This window comes from Haliaeetus albicilla, chromosome 10 (assembly GCF_947461875.1).
Source record: "Haliaeetus albicilla chromosome 10, bHalAlb1.1, whole genome shotgun sequence".
In the NCBI taxonomy this organism is placed as follows: Eukaryota; Metazoa; Chordata; class Aves; order Accipitriformes; family Accipitridae; genus Haliaeetus; species Haliaeetus albicilla.
The window spans coordinates 26,725,906-26,745,678 of record NC_091492.1 but is presented as its reverse complement, the minus strand read 5'-3'; the positions used below and the strand labels follow the sequence as shown (position 1 = coordinate 26,745,678).

The 19,773-nt window shown below is 54.0% G+C and overlaps 4 protein-coding genes across 9 annotated transcripts in view; 2 read left to right on the top strand and 2 right to left on the bottom strand.

The window, feature by feature from the left end:
* The window catches only part of SMG5 (SMG5 nonsense mediated mRNA decay factor), a 33,859-nt gene extending 26,996 nt beyond the window's left edge, over window positions 1-6,863 (top strand). The window contains exons 19-22 of the mRNA XM_069795559.1: window positions 232-322; window positions 985-1,059; window positions 1,408-1,546; window positions 1,937-6,863. Of these exons, the coding sequence (XP_069651660.1) occupies window positions 232-322; window positions 985-1,059; window positions 1,408-1,546; window positions 1,937-2,020 (389 nt within the window). The 3' untranslated portion in view covers window positions 2,021-6,863. The remainder of the gene's footprint in view (window positions 1-231; window positions 323-984; window positions 1,060-1,407; window positions 1,547-1,936) is intronic.
* A 579-nt stretch (window positions 6,864-7,442) lies between these two features.
* On the top strand, window positions 7,443-13,324 carry PAQR6 (progestin and adipoQ receptor family member 6). Of its 6 annotated transcripts, none has more exons than XM_069795630.1 (8): window positions 7,443-8,709; window positions 9,946-10,054; window positions 10,283-10,410; window positions 10,712-10,917; window positions 11,027-11,153; window positions 11,367-11,463; window positions 11,568-11,712; window positions 11,835-13,324. In XM_069795630.1, exons 1-8 carry the CDS (start codon window positions 8,633-8,635, stop codon window positions 12,104-12,106), a joined length of 1,161 nt encoding a protein of 386 aa, XP_069651731.1. In that variant the 5' UTR covers window positions 7,443-8,632; the 3' UTR covers window positions 12,107-13,324. The 6 variants fall into 6 exon arrangements, with proteins under 6 accessions (XP_069651731.1, XP_069651730.1, XP_069651729.1 ...); XM_069795629.1 differs by lacking the exon at window positions 7,443-8,709 and adding an exon at window positions 9,042-9,302; XM_069795628.1 differs by lacking the exon at window positions 7,443-8,709 and adding an exon at window positions 9,042-9,302 and having other exon boundaries at window positions 9,904-10,054.
* A 152-nt stretch (window positions 13,325-13,476) lies between these two features.
* On the bottom strand, window positions 13,477-15,011 carry BGLAP (bone gamma-carboxyglutamate protein). The gene is made up of 4 exons (XM_069795682.1): window positions 14,490-15,011; window positions 14,149-14,193; window positions 13,997-14,063; window positions 13,477-13,775 (listed from the first exon to the last, which is right to left on the bottom strand). The coding sequence occupies exons 1-4, from the start codon at window positions 14,767-14,769 to the stop codon at window positions 13,643-13,645; spliced, it is 525 nt and encodes a 174-aa protein (XP_069651783.1). The 5' UTR covers window positions 14,770-15,011; the 3' UTR covers window positions 13,477-13,642.
* Window positions 15,012-15,680: 669 nt separating this feature from the next.
* PMF1 (polyamine modulated factor 1) lies at window positions 15,681-19,559 on the bottom strand. Its single transcript, XM_069795680.1, has 5 exons — window positions 19,325-19,559; window positions 19,086-19,191; window positions 18,517-18,617; window positions 17,553-17,748; window positions 15,681-17,145 (listed from the first exon to the last, which is right to left on the bottom strand). The coding sequence occupies exons 1-5, from the start codon at window positions 19,498-19,500 to the stop codon at window positions 17,092-17,094; spliced, it is 633 nt and encodes a 210-aa protein (XP_069651781.1). The 5' UTR covers window positions 19,501-19,559; the 3' UTR covers window positions 15,681-17,091.
* Window positions 19,560-19,773: the final 214 nt, after the last annotated feature.

Sequence of the window (19,773 nt, the reverse complement as noted above, 5' to 3'; positions counted from 1 at the left end):
GGGCCTGTTTTATGTGTGGCCCATGCTTGGAATCTAACAAAGTTATCGAAGAACAGCTGGAAAGAGAGAAGCCCTGATCACCCTCCACTTCTTCTGCCTCCTGTGGCAGCCACTGCTGCCATGCATCAGAGACAGTTCAGTGGGATGAGGAATTCTTGACACATCTGGATTAGTTTGCGGAAGTATAGCTGTAAGCCAGATGTTTTTTCTTCTTTTTTTTTTTCCTGTTAGTGATCGATGGCTTAGACTTCCTGAAAAAGGAGAACGCAGGTGCTCGGGACAGCATCCGGTATCTGGAGGCAGAATTTAAAAAGGGAAACAGGTGAGAGTGGGAGAGTGATGCGATTTGCCCTTGCTTTTGGAATGGGTGTATTTTGGGGTAGGAGAAAATGTCAATGGTGGGAAAAGGCTGTGTATCCCTTGGAGCAGAGTGAGGAGTGGGCCAAGGGAAAGCCAGGCCTCAGGAATGCACTTGGCGAGAGGGAAGGTGGTGGAGTAACAGATTTGGCAGCTGGTTCTCCAGATGTGCTTGTAGTTGCTGCTCAGCTGTGAAATGTAGCTGCTTCTGAGGAAGGGAGGGAGTTGTGTTTCTTTATCAGTGTATAAAACTGAGCAGTACCTTTTACTGATGCACTAGGAGTGCTGGAAGAGCTGTACTGCATTATGGCCCAGGTTAGCTGTAGAAGGACAAACAGCTGTGCTTCTGTGAAGACAAACTGCATCTTCAAGGCCTGTATCAGGGCTGGTGGGCTTTGAAACACTTGTGTTGTTGTGAACTGCACACAGCGATGGTGATGAGACAGGGAAAGTGATCTAAGGGATTTCACAGGGGATTCCTTGGGCACGCCTTTGGGTGTTATTTTGGTTGATAAAAGCCAGCATTGTGAAAGGGTCCTGCAGCAACTGGTGGACCTGCTGTAGAGCATTAACTTCAGTCTGTGTGATGGGCTCTGCATGAGCTCAGTAACTCTGATCTTTCCTTAGGTACATTCGTTGCCAGAAGGATGTTGGGAAGAGCTTTGAGAGACATAAACTGAAGAGACAAGATTTAGATGCCTGGTAAGATTATAGCATCTGGAGATGTCCCAGCCTGATTCCCAGCAGGTAGCTGGCTTTGGGGAGAGGTGTTGGCACTGCGACCCATCATGCAGCTTGCTCGATTTGGTGCTCCAATATGAGTAATTAGAAAATTCCCTAGAGAGAGTGTTAGGGCATCCGTCTGTGCATCTTGCGTAGCACCAAACACTTCGTGCTAAGCAGGGTCTCGGAAAAGCCCTCAACAGGCAACAGAGAAACAGTCCTGCTTTCCACACGTCCTCCTGAACATATATGAAACTGTTTGCACAAACGAGTGGTCTTTCCTCTGACTTCCCCTTCTGTTTCTTTTTTGTTGCATCTGTCTGACAGGAATCTCTATAAAATACTGGACAGCTGCAAACAACTGACAGTGTCCCAAGGAAGTGGAGAGGATGACACCACAGGAATGGTTACCATCATCACGGGCTTTCAGCTGGAGGACCCAAGCACGTTCTCAGTGCCCATGCAGGTCAGTAGCTCTTTGGCTGAACTGAGCCTTTCTGCTTCCTAGCAAGATTAAAATCTGGTTGATTTTTTTTTTTTTTTTTTTTTTTTTATGTTTTCTGCCTTGGGTAATAACTGTCCTGGATTTCCCAAGTGTAGTTTATAAGTCGTGATTCCTGCTTCCTTGAAGGCCCCTTGATTTGTCATGCTTTTGTGGTGCAAAGTATGCTGGGGGAGGTGGGAGAAGTAATTTCCATGTCTGTGCAAGCCTCTCATGCCAGAGCAACTTTAGCATGAAGGAGAATTGGGCCTTTTAGCTATGACAGACTCTGTCTGAGAATCTCCAAGTTGTGAAGGGCAGTCTTCTTGACAGGGCAAGAAAAAAATAACCTGTTTTGTCTCTGCTTGCTTGCAGTCTGCCATCCAGGCAGCCACCAATGCCAGTGTAGAAATAAAAAATGTTCTGGAGTTCTACAAGCAGTGGAAAGAGATGGGCTGATGTTCAGAAAGGCATCGGGTTGGTGTACCTTTCTCTCTCCCTCTTGGAACGTGCAGCGTCTGAACAAAGGAAACAAAAATCCGGGTGACACTTAGACACGAAGAAGCAGCAGCAGCAACAATAACAAAAATATCCACCAAAAAAAAAAAATCCAATTGGGCACGCACACAGACACCCTCCACCTGTATCCCAACCAGACGGCTGTACATATCCGACGGCGCCAACTGCTCTGAGAAGAGAGAGGCACCTCGGCACGGCCGAGGCAGAGCTCTGCCCTTCTCCCAGTCGGCAGAGATGGGCGAGAGACGGGCAGTCATTCATTCCCCCCTCATTCCTCCCCAAAGCTTGCTTGGTCATCTGAAATGGGCAGGCAGCTTCTAAAGCGTGGACTTTACTTAAATGAAACCAAACCAGCGCAGCAGAAATGGGGCCCTCCTAGCTTGGGAAAGAAGATCCAGAGAGTGTTTAGCTCTTGTTTGGCAATCTGGTGACAGGAAAGCAGATGATATTCTTCTTCTTTTTTTTTTTTTTAATTCCCCTCCTTGGAATTAATTATTTTTCAAGGGTTTTTCCCTTTTAATTCTTAGTTTTTATATATACAAAAAATATAGAAATAAAAAAAAGAAAAAGTGGAGTTCTTTTGGGGTTCTGGATACTCTTCCAACATCAGAGAGAAAAGGAAACAATTATGCTATTTAAAAGGGGGGGAAAGCTCTTAATATAATTTTTTTTTCTTTGAACAAGCATATTTATTTCCTTTCCCTGTCCCCCATGGAGTGCGCTCAGTGCAAAGGGATGTTGGCCTGCAAGAAGAGAGCAGTCTGAAGTGCCCTGATGGGCTTGGTGCACATCCTTGCTCTCCTAACAAGCTGCATGCTTCATGAGCAACAAGAGGTTAGCCGGGCTGCTTGAGAGAGGTGAAAAGGACTCTGTTCCTCCTTCCCTAGTCCCTCCTACTTCTTTGCTTCCAGCATTAGACCTTGGAGAAAAGGAATGGAATCCAGCAGAGTTGCTGGAAGAGAGAGAAGAGCTGTGTGGGATTTAAACGCTGATAAGGCTCAACCACTTGGCTTGAGTGCTGTGACCCTGGGATGGAGCAGACATCTCTGAAGGATCCAATGCCTTTTTTTTTTTTTTTTTTTTCCCCCCCTTCCCCTTCTAAATCTTGCAGTGAGGTGTGGAGGAGGAAGGAGGATCTCAAAGCCATTATCTCTTTTTCTGGTTGTTCTGACACACTGCTGCTGCTATGCCGTGCTAGAGAGGGTGGCAGAACTTGAGTGTAACCCCCCTCCTCACATCCCTCCAGGCAAAGGCAGTGCAGTGACCGCCATTGCCCAGGACTGAGCTCACAAACCGTTCAGTGCTTTTAGCATCCCAAAAAGAAAGGATGATGCTACCTGGACGGATGCTGGAAGAGCTAATTCCCCATGTGACCTGTGAGGGACCTTTCAGACCTCCACCCTGACAGCATCTCAAGCAACCTGTGTCTGACATCCTGTCACATGCTGATGCTGGGAAATGAAGAAACGGGTTGCCCCCAGGACAGCAGAGCAGTGGGAGATAGCTGAACGGCCTCTTTGTAGTTCATCTGTGTCAGTGTACTCAAGAAACAGATGTCTCCATCCACATGAACTAACAGCAGCTATGCAAGTTAAAACCACTATCTTCTACGTTTGCGCATTTTTTCACATGGGTCAGCCAGAAACTGCTACAAAAGGGTTGTAATATGGAAAGACAAGTAACATACTCCAATCTGTGCAGACTTCCTAGCATGATGCATTGTACTGGAGTGGCAGGATGTTCCTTGTTTTCAGGTAAAAACTAAAAAAAAAACAGCACAAGTCCCAGAGGATTCATTTATATTCCAATTTCAGTTCCTTTGCAGCATGCAGCCTTGTAGCACAGCAGAGAGAAACGCCAAGCTTTAAGTTACAGCTGGAGCTGGCCGTACAAGGTCCATACCTTGTGGTCTGAAAGGCAAGTGGAGGCTGTAGAGTGGCAGAGTTTCCCTACAGGTTTTTACTTTTGCAGCTTCTCCTGAAACTTGCAGTGCTTTCCTAGGCTAAGCCAAGGAAACAACATAAGCAGAACGGCAGGTCAAAGACTATAGCTCATCTTGGGTGTTCTTAGAGATCCAGGATGGGCTGTGAAGCTTGTCAGTCACTCTTTTCTCCAGTGCTACCAGTGTTTTTATTTTAAGCCATTTGTTTGTCTAGCTCATTATTTTTGTTTGATGGGGTGGGAAAAGAAAAGAGAATCACCTTGTGGGACTTGTCCTTCGGTGTATGAGCCAGAGCAGTGTGGTGAAGTGCAGAGCAGTCGGCTCCCCTTCTGCCCCTCAGTCGACTTGGAGAGTGCTGCTCAGTTATTGAGATACACTCCTTGTTTGGTGGAAGCCTGGCTCAGTGGGATTGCTTTTTTTTTTTTTTTTTTCCTTCCCCCCCTGCTGCTTAAGAAAACCATCTACCTTGCTGCAAAGCACATCAGAAGGGTCTGTAGTCTGCAACTCTCTTCTGGAGGTCTTGAGCTGAAGCCTGGTTGTGTTTGCAGTCCTGAGAGGCCTAATTGTCATTCCCTTCTGGCTGCATAGTGCAAAGTGTGCACTTGGGGTTGGTAAAAAAAAGAGCATTGCTTGGCTGAAATCAAAATAGTGAGGAGCTGGAGGCATTCCTCAGCTTTGCTCTGGGCCAGGTATTCCCTTGTCCACAGCTAGATCTTGAGGGGAGAAAAGAGCAATGCAAGTAAAGCAGCAACCAAAAGGGAATGCCTGTCACGCCAGTCACAAGTGTCTTGGTTCATACAGCTCCCCAGGCCGCTGGTGGTGCAGGATGAGAGCTGGGAGTCAAGTGCTATGGTGTCAGGGCAGTAGACGAGGTTGGTGCTGTCATTGAACGGGGTGGGAGCAAGGGGTCACAGTCCAGTACAGAAGATGGGCTAACACAGTCCATCCGTGTCCTGAATCAGACTGGTGATTTGTTTGGGCTGAACACAGAAGTCAGTTTAAGAACAAAAGTAAATAAACTTAACATTTCTGTAACAAGATGTTGTTGCTGAGCTGCAGTGAGCCCACTTAGGGGCCACATGGTGAAATCAGAGGGCTGCTTTCTAAAAGACAGCAAGGCTGTTGCCTTACTTTCCTCATAACCATCTCTTAGGAACTGCCCTGGTCTCCTGAGGGTTTTTTTTAATATTACCCTGAGGTTTTGCACACCTGGAGAGGAGGAAAACACCCTAGCCCTTCAATGGGGAATCTTAACTGCCCAGTGGCACCTTTCAGTACACTACCTCTGGGCTGAGTGGGGAGGGATAGTAACCTTTTAAAAAAGGCACCTGAAAGATCCATGTGCCACCCTGCTTCCTCTCCAGAACATGCAACTACAGTTGAGGACCTAATGAATTTTTTTTTTGGATGCACATCCCCACTCAGAGATACACAAAGCTGAAAAAGTGGGAGACTTAAAAGCTCCAGAACAGCACAGCTGCAGAGTGGCCTTGGAAGATGACAAGCTGTGTCCTCTGGGAAGTGTTGCCTTCTAATGGAGGCTCAACTTGATGTCTTTAAGATTGGGGTAAAGGAAAACACTTCTTAACCCCAATCCCAGCACTCGTGATGAGTTGGAATACCCTCCCTGGGTATAAATTGATAGAGATCTGCTATGTCCAAGGGCCTGTGCCAGTTTGCCCCACACGGGATTGGTGCATCTCTTCCAAGTCCCAACCGAGAAGCCAAAAGCAGGAGGCCAACTTCCCTGGCCTGTTGTGTTGCTTGCTGATGCTAAGCAGTTCTCCAGGGCTAAAGGAAACTTGGAAGGTCAGTACAGAGGCTCCATGTATCCTGGCATGCTGCTCTGCCCACGGCTCCTGAGTGCTGTGGCTGGGGTTTCCTGAGAGTTCACCACAGCATATTCATGCCAGCCTGAGAGTGAGCCACAAACTGACTCGCCAAGCTAGCGTCATGCGGTGATGGAGCTTTGTGAAAGCTAGCTCTGGTCCACTGCTAATCCATATGGTGCTATTTCGGTACCAACTCAAGGCTTGCTAAGACCAGCTCCAAGCTAGTCCCGTAACGCCCACTGTGCTGGGAAGGAGAGAAAAAAGAAAAACAATCTTGTGGGCTGAAAGCATTGTTTTTAATGTGTTTTTGTGTGTTTCTTGGTTTTGATTTTCTTTTCGTTACCACCATGTTGAGCTCTTGGAAGTTTATAGGGTGACCCCAAGCTGGGAGAGCACAGGTTTGTGGTGGTTGAAGCTCGCTGGGTTTCCCATGGAGGCAGCGCAGGGGCCAGGGGCTGTCCCCATGCCGTGGTTGGTGGACACAGTCACTGGTGCTTGTTGGACTTCTGCTCAGTGGTTTCATGGGCTGTGCCAAGCGACTCTTCCTCTGCTCCCATCCTTGCTCAGCTCGATGCCAACCTGCAATGCCTTGGATCTTTGCTTGCATCTTAGATTTTTTTTTTTTTTTTTTTCCCCCCTTGTCATCCAGCAGAGCTAGCCAGTCTGTCTGGGGCAGAAAACAGGGTGGGGAAAACGGGGTGGCTGCAAGAATGGAGAAGGGCAGGAGGGTTGGCACAGGATCCCTGTGTCACTCATCCTGTCTCTGCTGGCAGGGAGAGGGCTGTTGCTTGGTTTGAGGCGAGGGACAATCATCTCTCCCTCAGTCCTCCTTTTCTAGCACAAAAAAGCCCAGCCTGTGGATTTGTGCTTAGATAGCTCTCACTGGGGGACCGATGGGATGGCTGTTGGACCCCAGCTGGGACGAGGAGGAGCTTGGGGGCTTCACGGCATGTGTCTTGACTGTGATCCGAACACATCGACTAGCTTAATAAAATATGAGATGTTTGTACCTCTTGTTTTGTGGTGATTCCCAGCCCAGCCCTTGTTTTTCCTACGCAGTCCCAGAGATGGGTACATTTTTTATATAAGAATCCACGTTCAAATGTGAGCTTTGCTGACCAAACTTTCTGCTTTTCAGAAAAAAAAAAAGCTTTGCCATTCCCAAATCCTCTGAATGTTATTTGACTTGAGTGAAGGAAGGCATAACCTTGGTTTGCTTTTGATTTGATAGGATGAAATGTAGGTGGGTCCCTTCCTTATCCCTATAGCAGGAATAGTATTTCCTTTGTTCCTTTCCTCTTTGCTCACTGCCTTTGTGGTTCAGGATGAGTTCATCTTGCCAGGACTCTGCATGTTGCTGCCCACAGGAGCATCCCCAACCCCAGCAACAGTGCAGTCAGCAAAAATAACTGAAGTGCTTTATTGGGTGCCTTCTCAGCTTGGTTTTAAAAGGGGGAGTGGAAAGTATACATTTTTTAAAATGTGTGACTTTTAAGTGTTAATTCGAGGTGCCTTTAAGAGGCTTGGTTTCAGGTGCAGAGCTGGGCAGCATGCTTGAAGTCAGGCTCAATGAGGGTCCATGCCAGGCACTGGTGACTAGGGAAGCTGGGAGTGTGTGTTTGGGGGCGGGGGGAATCTTCCATTCCCTGTATTCATTCACACCAAAGCTCCTTTATTTGCTCTGTTAGTGGAAAGCATTGAGCCAGGCACCAATATAATTTACTCTTAGGCTCCAGTTCTTTGGAGGCTGCCAGCAGTGGGAAGGTCGGAGAGGGAGGTTGTGAAAAGGCAAATCCGGCTTTCAGTCTTTAGTGGGAGAATAAGCCATGGGCGACTTCTTCCTGCGGGGTGAGACGTGCCCTGTGTCCCAACGCCACTGCCTGCGGTGGCACAAAAGGGACCTGTCACTGCCAGCTCTGTCCCCTCCAAAGGGGCTAGAAAGGCTGCTTCTAGCTTGCAAGGTCTGTGCCAAGACGCTGCCCAGCATTAATGGCCTTGGTGGGGGCTGTGGATGTGCTACCTGCCCTGTTAACAAACGCTCTGTGCCTCCGTTTTCAAGTTGGCATAGGCAGCGTGTTGCTGCAAGGAGTGCCCCATCCGTGGGGGTCTGGCCCACACCCCTCACACTGGAAATGAACTGAAGGGTTTGCTCCTGCAAAACTGTAACTCTGATGAAGAGCTGGGACTCCTGGTCCTCCTGTTCATTTGGGTGCCGAGTCCTTGGAAAGCTGCAGGAGCCTCCCTCTTTCCAGCCCTGCTCAGCCCCCATTCCCCACCCTCTCTGCACCTCTGCTTCCCAATTCTCCCCACACAGAGATGGCATTTCCCTGCGCCAAATAGGTCCTCACCCAGGGTTTGCTTTGCTTCACACAGGTTATTTTGGAGGGGCTTTTCAGCACTAGGGCCTGCATCCCTGCATGGATAGAGCAGGCCCCTTTGCAGGCAGGCAGCAAGACCCCAAACCCTCCCACTGACCTCCTGGCAACGCCGGCCGGAGAAACGCAGCTTCCCCTTGGCCAGGGCTGCCAGTGCACCAGAGCCCTGTATGCAGATCAGCCTTGTGCCTGTGGCTCTTCATACTGAGCATGGTGGATTTGAGCTCCTCGTCCTGGGGAGCTGTGGCTCCCCACGCTGTGCCCAGCACCCACGGCTGAGCCGGGAACATGAGCCCTCTGGGGGTAAATAAATCCCCAAAGATGCGGGCTTTGAAAGCATCAATCCGGCTCACAGTTCAACCCTCCACCTCCTGAACGGTGGCTGCATCTGACTGCGGCGTGGATGTCTGCTGGCTTTTGCTCCCATGGACTGAGCCTGAGCCACCTCCAGCCCTCCTTGTGCCAGCGGGACGCCATCAGGTCAGTCGGGGATGCTTTCCCAAACGTACTTTTGCTTTCTGCACCTCTTTTCATTGCGCTTGTGGGACCCTGCGGTGTAACCTGGTGGGTGTTTGCTGTAGGTTCCTGCGTGGACCTGGCACTCGGCTCCACCACCCGCCCCAGCTCTCCCAGCTGAAGAGCTTGTTGGCATTTAAAGTCTGATGCCCGGAGCCACTTTCCAATAGTTCCTCCACCGACGCCCCCGCCATGCATGGTGAGGGATCTTGCATCAGGGGGGAAATTGGGGGGGATTTCGGCCAAAGCAGGCAGCAAGGCCATGGCAGGACAGGCAGCGTGTCCAGCACAAAGTTCCCGTTGAGCCCCCACAGAGAAGCCCTGACTGCCCCTTCCACCAATGAGCAGGAGCTGCTGGGGAGGGACATTTTGGCAAATTTCCACAGCCCAGGAATGCGGCCGGGAAGAAGGGCTGTGAGCGACAGTGGTGGGGCTGAGACCCCTGGCCCGTGGCGGCAAGGAGGGGGCTCCCAGCACAGCATCGCCCACCACCCCAGCAGTGCTCCTCGCCGGCTCCACTCAGCAGGGTGGTGGGAAGTGTCTCCGGACGCTTTCGGGTTGTTTTGTTTTTTTCCTTCCTCTCCCCCTCCTTCTAAACCATTGGGTGAGTTTTGGGCTGCGGAGGGTGGGTGGGAACACTCAGGACTGCCCTCATGCTGCTGGGCTGCTTTCCCTGTGCCGTGCCTCAGTTTCCCCACTGGAGAAACCCTTCCCCAGCCGCTGAGTTCGGTGTCCTGCTTCATCCTGGCCCCTGCGTAACACAACCTCTTGGGCTGGACCAGGGCTCGGGGGGGCTGCAGGGCATCCGTGGGGCTTTGCCCCCTCCACGGTGGCCTGATCCTAAGCCTACGTCTACCAGGGAGATCCCCAGAGCAAGTAAACACCATCAGGAGCCTCCACAGGGAGGGAGGATGCAGTGGGGTAGGGGATGAGGGCAGGATCTGGCTTTTTGCTGCAGCCCCCACCCGTGGCCCCATCGTGCTCACCCCATCCTGGGCCTGGGGGGGGCCTGATCCTGCTCAGACACCCCACCCACACCCCCACCATGGTTCTCTGGAAGAGTCAAGCAGGGAGCAGGCTGTGCTGATCGCATCCCTGGAAAAAGCCACTGACCCGAGCCAAGACCCCACCTGGAGGTTGCTGTCTTGGCTCCTGCAGCCCCACTCCTGTCACCCAGTGGACTCTGTCCCATCTCCGCAGGACATGGGCTGTGGCCCAGCACCCCGACGCCTCTAGCTCTGAGCACCTCGGCCCTGCCATGCTGACGATAAAGCTGCCGCAGATCTTCAGGGTCCATCAGGTGCCTCGGGTACGTGTGGCTGGGTGATGGTGCAGCTCTGCCCCCAGGCTTTTCCCCGCAATTCCCTCATCCAAGGTGGAAAATCACCTGGAAAACCACCCAACCTTGCTCCAGCTGGTGAGAGACTCCCAGCCCATCCTGCCTCAGTTTCCCCACCCACCACGAGGCCAGAGCAGTTCTTTGGGGCTGCCCCACTCCCCCTGGCATGTCCTCTGACCAGCCCCACTGTCCCTGCAGATCTTCTGGGAGGATGGGATCATGTCAGGGTACCGGCACCCCAAGAGCTCAGCCCTTGACTGCGTCCTCAGCTCCTTCCAGATGACTAACGAGACAGTCAACATCTGGACACACTTCCTACCGACCTGGTGGGGATGGGGAGAGGGACGGAGACAGAGATGAGGATGTGAATAGGAATGGCATTGGGCACAGGGTACAGGATAGAGACAGGAATCGGGATGGACCTGGGTATGGAGTCAGGGACAAGGATGGGAATGATGAAAGGATGGAGATGGGAATGGGGACAAGGATGGGGACAAGCATGGGGGTGAGGAGGGGATGGAGATGGGGACAAAGAAAGGATGGAGATGGGACTGGGGGTGGGGACAGAGACAGGGATGGGGATAGGGACAGGGATGGATCTCACCTCAGTATATGCTGTGCCTGCAGGTATTTTGTGTGGCGCTTCCTGGTGCTCTCATCCTCCCTGGACTTCTGCCAGGAGCCCTACCACTGGCCCCTGCTCATCTACCTGCTGCTTGTCTGCCTCTACCCCTTTGCCTCCAGCTGCGCCCACACCTTCAGCTCCATGTCGGCGCGTGCGCGCCATATCTGCTACTTCTGTGACTATGGAGCCCTCAGCCTCTACAGCCTGGGTGAGACACTGCAGAGAGGAACTGGCATGGGGATAGGGATGGGGGCAGGCATGGGGGGCAGGCATGGACAGGGAGCCGCTGGCCCCATGATGCTGCATTTCTCTTGCAGGCTGTGCATTTGCCTATGGTGCCTACACGATGCCAGACCACTGGGTTAGTGGCGTTTTGCACCATTACTTTGTCCCCGTGGCTGCTTTTAACTCCTTTGTCTGCACCAGCCTCTCTTGCTACTCCCGGTATGTTTTGGGTAAAAGCGCCAGCGCTGCAGCTGGATGGAAACTGGCGCTGGAGGTTTCCTCCTTCTCAGCGTTGGGGTCCTGCAGAGTGTCCCTGGGGAGGGTCCCCCTCCTCAGGCAGTGGGTCTGGCCCAAAGCCAAGGTGCTTGCAGGGTCCTCGCTGTGGGGGCTGGCAGGGGTCACTGCACCCCCTTCCCCGTTTGCCCTTCACAGCTTCCCTGAGCTGGAGCATCCCCGGCTGAGCAAGGTGCTACGGACGGCAGCTTTCGTGTACCCGTTCCTCTACGACAACATCCCGCTTTTCTGCCGGGTGAGTCAGGGTGTCCCGGGGCAGGAGTCAGGTGCCACCACCACAGGGGTCACAGGGTGCTTCCAGAGGTGGTCCCAGCCTGTTCCTCACCCGTCTATCCGCAGCTTCTCTTCTGCTTCTGGAGTAACTGCGCCTGGAATGAGGCTATGGCCGGGTACTGCTACCACCTCCTCTTTGCACTGCTCACCGGCTTCCTCTTCGCATCCCACCTGCCTGAGCGCCTGGCACCCGGCCGCTTCGACTACATTGGTGAGCAGCAGCCCCCAGTGCCACAGCTCCAGTCCCCCCTGCCCCCAAAGCAACCCCTTGCAGCAGGAGCTGGGCAAGGAGTCCCAGCACCCAGGGGTGACATTGGCCTCTCACTCCGGTAGGACACAGCCACCAGCTCTTCCACATCTGCGCTGTGCTGGGCACCCACTTCCAGCTGGAGGCCATCCTCTGTGACGTGTGCTCACGTCGGGCCTGGCTGCAGGGCCGCCTGCCTGCCCCCGGCCTCCCCGGCACCTTTGGCACTGCCGGACTGGCCTTTTTGGGCAATGCTGCCATCATCGGCGCCTTCACCGCTGCCTTGCCCCGGGTGCCTGGCAGCTTTGTTAGCCCCCCAAGCGTCCCCAGTGAGGCTGGGCGCTCTAGGGAGCTGTGATGCTGTGGGGTGAGTGGCTGGGCTGCAAGGGGCTGTGGGGACCCAGTCGTCCTGGCACCCCCCAGAGCTCCCCCCCACCCCCAAGTGTGGGGAGAATAGGGTGAGGGGCTCAGACACCTGGGGCTCGCTGTTGGATATCTTGGGGTGTCATAAGATGAAGTGTGTCCCCCCCTTACCCTGGTCCCTCTGCAGGCAGCCAAGCCACCCACCCGCCCCATCCCCATGCCTCAGTTTCCCCACCTTTTAAACATGGCTAATCGTACTCATCACTGCAGGGAGGGCACTGTAGCACACTTACGCTGCACCTAACCCATGTAGCAGCCTGCACGGAGGCACCCTGCCTCAGCCCCAGGGCCTGGGACCCCCAAATCCATGGACCACCGCACTGGCCCGTTTCCCAGCAGGTTCAGCGCAGTAACCCTGGGGACCCGTGTGTGTGTGTGTGCGCGCGCGCGCGCGCGCATGCACATGTGTAGCCAGGGTTGTCACAGCCCAGCAGGGGTGAGCTGCAGTACCAGTGGCCCTGATGTGATGTGCACAGCTCCAACACAGTGTGCATGTCCTTGCTGCAGCATGCATGGCCCCTCTGCAGCCCAGCCATTGCTCAGTGTCAGGCACTGGATCTCTGGGCACAGGCAAGGGCTGAGGGGTCTGGGGCTGGAGGCAGAGCTGAGGGATTTGGCCTTGAGGTGAGGGTGCAGAGGACTGGCAAAGGCTATGTTTTGTAGGAGCAGGGGTCAGTGCCTGGCATGGAGTTGGCCCCAGTGCCCTGGCTGAGCCAGGCAGCTTGGGGCAGGGGTCCTGTGCCATGGGACCCCAGGAGCCGTGGCCAGGGCCATACAGGAGATGAATTTGGGGCAGGGGAGGTATGTTGCCCTGTATGGGGAACCCAGCAGCAACTTTGCAGGTGGTTCAGGGGGATAGGAGACACAGACCCCAGCAGCCCCCCAGCATGAGGCACGCGCACGCGCACACGCACATGCATGCTGGATATGCAGGAAGGACCGTGGCTGGGTACAGCACCATGCATGGGACTAGGGTCCCAATCTCCCCCACTTCCCCCGCCAAACCCAGCCTTAATGAAATGGTGGTTTGCTAAGGAAATCCTGCCGCTGGGAAGGGTGCAGGGCTCTGGGGCACATCGAGCAGTCCCTCTGCCCCCTAATAACCCCACGCTTGAGACAAGCAGCTTTAAATTAAACTGGAATAATGGTGCAAGTGCTGAGCTCATCATTGCCAGGGACAGACACCGGGTGGTGACGGACACTGCTCTGCCCTGGAGGCTTTGGGTGTTGGGAGAGGGAGGAATAACCTGGGGGTCCTCAGCCTCGTGGGGATGACATGGGGCACCTCCACGGCGGTCTCGCACCTATCCCCTCAGACTAGGAACAAGCTGGCTACACCATTTGTGCATTTATTTCTTTTCATGGTTAACAGAAGGGGGTGTAAAAGGAGGGCTGCTCGAGGGAGGTTGGTGCTCTGAGCTCAGACCCAGCACCTGCAAGGCCACAGCATGGCTGGGGGGGCGTGGGGGGGCTAGACGGGGCCGTAGAAGCGCCGGTATGCTTCCTGGAAGCCGATGTGGTCAGCCAGCTCATCGCAGTCAGGGTTGAACTCACACACCTCACGCTTGGCCTCCAGTGGGTCATGCACGGCACCATAGACGCTGCTGGGGATGGATGAGAGATGTTGGAGGGTCCGTGGGGGCTGGAGGCTCCTGGGGCAGGGCTGGGGGCTGGAGGCTACTGGGGCAGGGCCCAGCCAGCAGGGCCCCTCCCAAAACCAGGATTTCATTTTATGATGTGGTGGATGGGGAATGTGTGCTCCCCCACCCCAATGTCACCCAGAGGGGGGGGACACAGTCCCCAGCACAATGGGGTCAAGCACTACCTGTCATAGATGTAATTCCTCTTGTGTCTCCGCACCACCTCGGCGCTGGCGCGTCTGGAGACGAAGGCTGCAGGGACATAGCAGGGGGTCATGGAGGGCTGGGTGCCCCCATCCCTGGGACAGCAGGGACAAATCCGGCCACAGACACTCACCTTCAGAGCTGGGCGAGTCATCTGCGCTGAGGGAGCGGTCAGCAGCTGACGGATGGCACGGCACAGTCAGGGCAGCTGATGGGCTCTGGAAGGCCCTGTGCAGGCTGTGCCCTCACCCTGCTCCTCCTTTTGGGGCTCTCATCCCAACTCCCCCCCGACCCCTCACCCAGACCCCTGCCAAAGGGTGTCCCCATCCCTGTCCCCCTGCTCCCTCCGCCCCAAGGCTCAGCAAACCCCTCTCCAAGCCCCTTTGCTCCCTCCAGCTCACAGCAGATCCTTTCCTACGGCATCCTCCCCGCCCCAGCCCCCATCACCCTGTTCCGTCCCGGACTACCCCGTACCTCTGTGGCAGAGGCCAAGAGTGAGAAGGGCCAGGAGGGTGAGCAGGACGAGGGGCTTCATGGTGCCTCTCTGCACGGGTGCTGTGCTCAGTGCAGACCCTGGTCCCCGAGAGACTTTATAGGATGCTGCGACCGCCGCCAAGGAGGGGCCCCGCGGTCCTGCCAGGGTTATTTCCAGCACATCCGCCGGGGCCGGGAGCCGCCAGCACAGGCGGCAATTGTGGTTTGGGGTGAACTCAGTTCCCCCTTGACCAGCCAGAGCCCACAGGGAGGGAAACATGGCCCCAGGCCAGTGGAGATTTGCTGGTGGGCCCTAGCCCTGCCGGCCTGGCAGCACTCAGTCCCCACCTGTCCCTAACTGGGATGGGAGATGGGGCACTGGTGGGACCCCTTACTGCACTCCCCAGTCACTGACTGGTCTGTCCCAGTTCCCACTGCTGGATCCCAGCAGGGTTGCTGCCACACTAGGAGTTTCCTGCCAAAACCTGTGGGGTTTTCCTTTCCATGCAGGGCCACTGGGGACTTGTTGGCCAGTTTTTGCCTCGGGGACCAGCATGTGCTCCTTCTGTGGCATCATTGTCACAGCCCCTTGCCGGGGCTGACTGCTGTGACCCAGGACGAGAGGGTGAGCAGGCGCCCTGGCCCTCTGTCTCCACGCAGGTCTCCCATGCCACATCCCATGGGCAGATGCTGTGTGCCAGGGCTGGGGCCCCAGGCAGTGCCTGCTCCCAGAAAGAGGATCTTGGAAAGAAGTCCAGCACCTCTTAAAACCCCAAAACAGGACTTTGAGAGAACATAAAGTGTGCTACTGCTGTGGTTCAGGCACCGAGCAGAGGTGAAGGGGAGCAGAGCAGCTGGAGATCTCTTGTTCATACATACTTTTACTTCCTACTCGCCAGAAGGCCCCAGCAGTGCTCAGGGTGCTCACCCACCTCTGGAGTTTGCTCCTATTTAACTCCAGGAGGGCTCCAAGCAGTAGGAGCCCCCAGGGCCACCTGGGGTGACATTCCTCTTTGGGATCCTGACCACTTTCCAGACTTTCAGATCCTATAAATCCCAGCCCTGTCTTGAAAAGCGGAACCAGAGCCTTTGGGGCGGAGGAGGAGAGAAATGCTGAAGCCAGAGCCTTTGTCAAACAAACCCATAAACTATAGAGTATGCAGGCCAAGCGCATGCAGCAGGAGCCAAGACTGGGGGAACAACAGCTCCAATTTATTTAGATTATAATGCAGCAAGGGAAGTCTTGTTTACGACAGAAGGAAAATATGCCTAAGTCAGTCAGTCGCAGTCTCTGGCTGCCTCTAATTGAAAACAGAGGCTTGCGCTTGGTGGAAATCGCCACTGTTGTTCTCAGAGTTTGTATTACTTCCCCACCACGCAGGGCACAGTCTCTCCTTGGGATGGCAGGCACTAACAGCCGAATTGCACAACAGGTGAGGAGGAACAACAGGTGACCAGAGAACCTGCTGCCCTTGGCAGATTTGGTGTCTGTTGGAATTAGACTCACCATCAGTCTGTGTCAGGCTCAGTAAGACTCTCCTCGTTATCTGTCCAGCCCAGAGGAAGGACTTTTTCTCCATTTTGAAGATACGCCTCGCTTGCAGGGCTTCACTAATGCCCCACCAGGCAGACTCCAGTGAGTCCCGGCTTCCCTGGCTGGCAAACTTCTGATGAGACGGTAATGAACAACTCCAGATGGGTAAAACCAAACCCAGTTTGGTTCCAGGAGTCAACATGCAGGTTTCACAGGAAAACATTAAATCCCTTTGCCATGAGCCCACAAAGTCGAGGCAGGGCCATTCTAACCTCTGCTCATCTCCACACACACAACGGCACCTCCCTGGATCCTTCACACTGCGGTCCTCAGAGAAGCGCCCTCAGTGCGTATTGGCTGGGAGGGGAGCAGGGTTGGAAAATAACTGGAAAAAAAGAATAAATGGCAACGAGGAACTTGCTGTGATAAAGCAGCTGCTGACATGTCTGTTCTGATGGGTCACAGGTGAACAATTGTTTAAACACACAGATACTGAAAACGAACACTGCAAAAATGCGGCAAGAGTCTGACATGGCTATTTATGCTCCAGCTGTACAAAATGCCATGGTAGCATTTACCCAACTGCGGGCTTTGTGTGCTACAGCTTGCTGGCTCCTCATTCCTGTGCACAGCACAGCCTCTGTGCATAAGGCACCTATTTTTCTCTAATGCACATCTGAAATACCTGCAAGGTCACAAATTTGGCTTTAGTCAGCTAGAGTCATGCCTGTCACAATGCTAAAAAAGCGTGTGAGTGTACAGACATGCTCTGGCTATCAGACCTGTAGGATTCTCCTCCCTGTTGAGCTGGGCAAGGAATAGGAAATTGTCATCTATTTCCAAAGATCCTGCTGTGTTCTTTTTTATTTCTTCACAAACTTTGATCTAATTGTGCAAGTCCAGCAGCTTTTCAGTCCCACTGCAAGTTTCTTCTGGCCTGACAAGAAGAATGTGAGTTTGCGTGGTTTGTATACGCCACATACAGAGTCCCGCTTCCCACCGCGTTGTCCACGCTTCAAAGATGAGGATAAACTCCCCCCATGAAACCTGCAGAAATTCCCCACGTCCTCACTGGGGCTCCTTGAATGTCATGATGAGTTCTCGTTGCTCTTTACTAATTGCCTGGAAGGAAAACAACCACCATGGAACTCAGCAAAGTGTTTTTTTCCGTAGATGCCAGCGGTCAGGACACAAAGCAAGCTGGTAGAAACACAGCGTTATATACACTGACGTCCCCACCACATACGGAATACAACCCACTAATCTCACAGGCTCACCCACAGAAACCCCCATCCAGGGCACAGGAAAAAACATCCAAGATCTCCAGTGAAAATGCCCAGGCCTCCCAGGCCAATTTTGGCAGTATATGGCTCTTGGTGAGGCCTTTGATAACTGGAGGGCTTAAATATAGTGCAGACGTTTGCTAGTCAAATATGATATCCTGTGTCAAAACACAGGACAGTGTTTCTTTCAGGCTGATGCTGCAAAGAAAGAGAAGGGGGTTTTATTTGTTTCTTTTTTATTTTTACCTGCCAGGCATGTTTGCGAGCTTGTATCAGCTGCTGCAGCTCTCCAATCCTATTCCTCCCTGCAAGCACAGACTCTGCTACCTTCCTGTTCTCTTCCTCCTTCTCCTTTAGGATTTTCCGCAAGTATGACCTGTGCTTAAGGAGGTACGGCACCATAGCACTGCGAATGTCCTCTTCTGGGATCCCGCTGGGACGCCTGGGAACAAACTGGGATGTGAAACAACCAGAGAGCAACTGTCTCGCATAGCAATTAGTCTCGCGCACCTCAGCTGGAAGCTGAGTTGCTGCCATAACATATCAGCTCACCAACTCCAGCAAGTTTCCTCTGGCACTGGATGCTTGAGGACAGCTAGAACGTGCGTGTCTAACAGGCACCCCATTGTGTAGCCCCCTAACACTGTACGTGAAGGAACAGGAGGAGTCCTTCCCAAAACTCTGCCATTAGCTGAGGCCTGGAGGCAGGCAGGGTGTAATTAACATCCCCAAACACAGAAACAAGAAGTCGTGATGATGCTTTTGATTAAAAAGACCCAGCCTGTCTTTAGGGTGAAGAAAAGGCAGCGTGTACAACTTCCAGTGCCTGCTGAGTCCCTGAGCAAGACATCCCCACAAGAAGTGTTGATGTGAGCTCTGCTATTAGAACAGTAGCTGTGGCTAAAACATGCCATCAGCCTTTTGAGTTATTCAGGATTGAGTTTACCTCCCCCTGGTCTCAGCAGCACTAACCTCCTCCTTGTGCTGAGAGGAAGCATAGATACATCACCTAGAGAAGCACAGATAAAACTTGTTTTCGGAAGTTTTAGATGCAACAACATTGCTGTTAAGATATGTGAGGTTTAAAAAATTCCCCTGTGGCACAAGGCCTACAGGGCACATCGACACAACCCAAACATCACACGGGAGCTGACTTTCGCCCTTGAAGGAATATGCCTCCACACATACATGCTCCCCAGACCATCCATACCACGCAGGCTCTTCCTGGTTCTTTGCCTCCTCCACCATCTTATCCAGTGAATTAAAGAGCAGCTCCAGGTTCCCTTCATTCTTTACCTCCTGGATCTCATCCTGTGAAGGAAGTACACCACAGGGATTCAGCAGGACCCAAACTGAACTGACACAGGCATCATTCCGCTTGTGAGCCCTCGCTTTTCCCTGGACAATGGCTACATCCTGGAAATCACCATGTATTGAGTCACCGTCCCTGCAGGTATTTAAAAGAATGTAGATGTGGTGCTTGGGGACATGGTTTAGCAGTGGAGCTGGCAGTGTTAGGTTTACAGCTGGACTCAATGATCTTAAGGGTCTTTTCCAACCTAAACAATTCTATGATTCCATGGCTCTTTCTGGAGAAGACAAAGAGGTCTGGAAGAATCTCTGGGGAGCAGTCTTAACTTTCTGCTTTTGCCATTCAAGAAATGTATTTGCTACCCTTAAGAGCAACACGTTCAGCACTTCCACACCTGGGCCTGAAGCCCCTCCGAAGGCAGGCGCATCCCCCAGCCCCTGCCCCTAAGGGTTTGCTTCCCCTTTCACCTTGACAGACGTCTGCAGCTGGGATATAAACTGATCGTAAATGCTCCTGGTCACTTCGGGCTGTAGTTTGTAGAAGCAGCGGTAGCAGTTTGCAAACTTCTGGTAGCTGCAAAACCGGAGGGGCGGGGAGGGGGGTGGGGGGGGTGTGTGTCACTGCCCGGGCCCGGGCCCGGGGCCTCCCCTCGGCAGAGCTCGGCCAGGCCCCGGCTCTCACATAGCGGCCCCCATTCCCGCCTCACCTCCCGGCTGCCACCAGCTTCTCCAGGAAGGTGTCCACCACGGTGGCGAAGACCTCGGCGCGGCCCGGCGTCGCCTGGACGGATGGGCCGTCCTCGCCGCCCGCCGCAGCCTCCTCAGGGCCGCTCCGCTCCGCCGCCATGTCCAGCCGCCCAACGGCCGCGCCGCCGCCGCCCATTGGCCGCCGCCACCGCGCGGCGCCGCTACCATTGGTGGTTGTGCGGAGCCCGCCCACACTGACTGCGCATGCGGGAGCGCTCCACCCCCCTCAGCAACGCGAAGCGCGAGGAGGCGCCTTTAGGGAAGCGGCGGGGCGGGGCCGCGAGGGCCGTGGGGCGGGGCCGCGAGGGCCGTGGGGCGGGGCCGCGAGGGCCGTGGGGCGGGGCCGCGAGGGCCGTGGGGCGGGGCCGCGAGGGCCGTGGGGCGGGGCCGCGAGGGCCGTGGGGCGGGG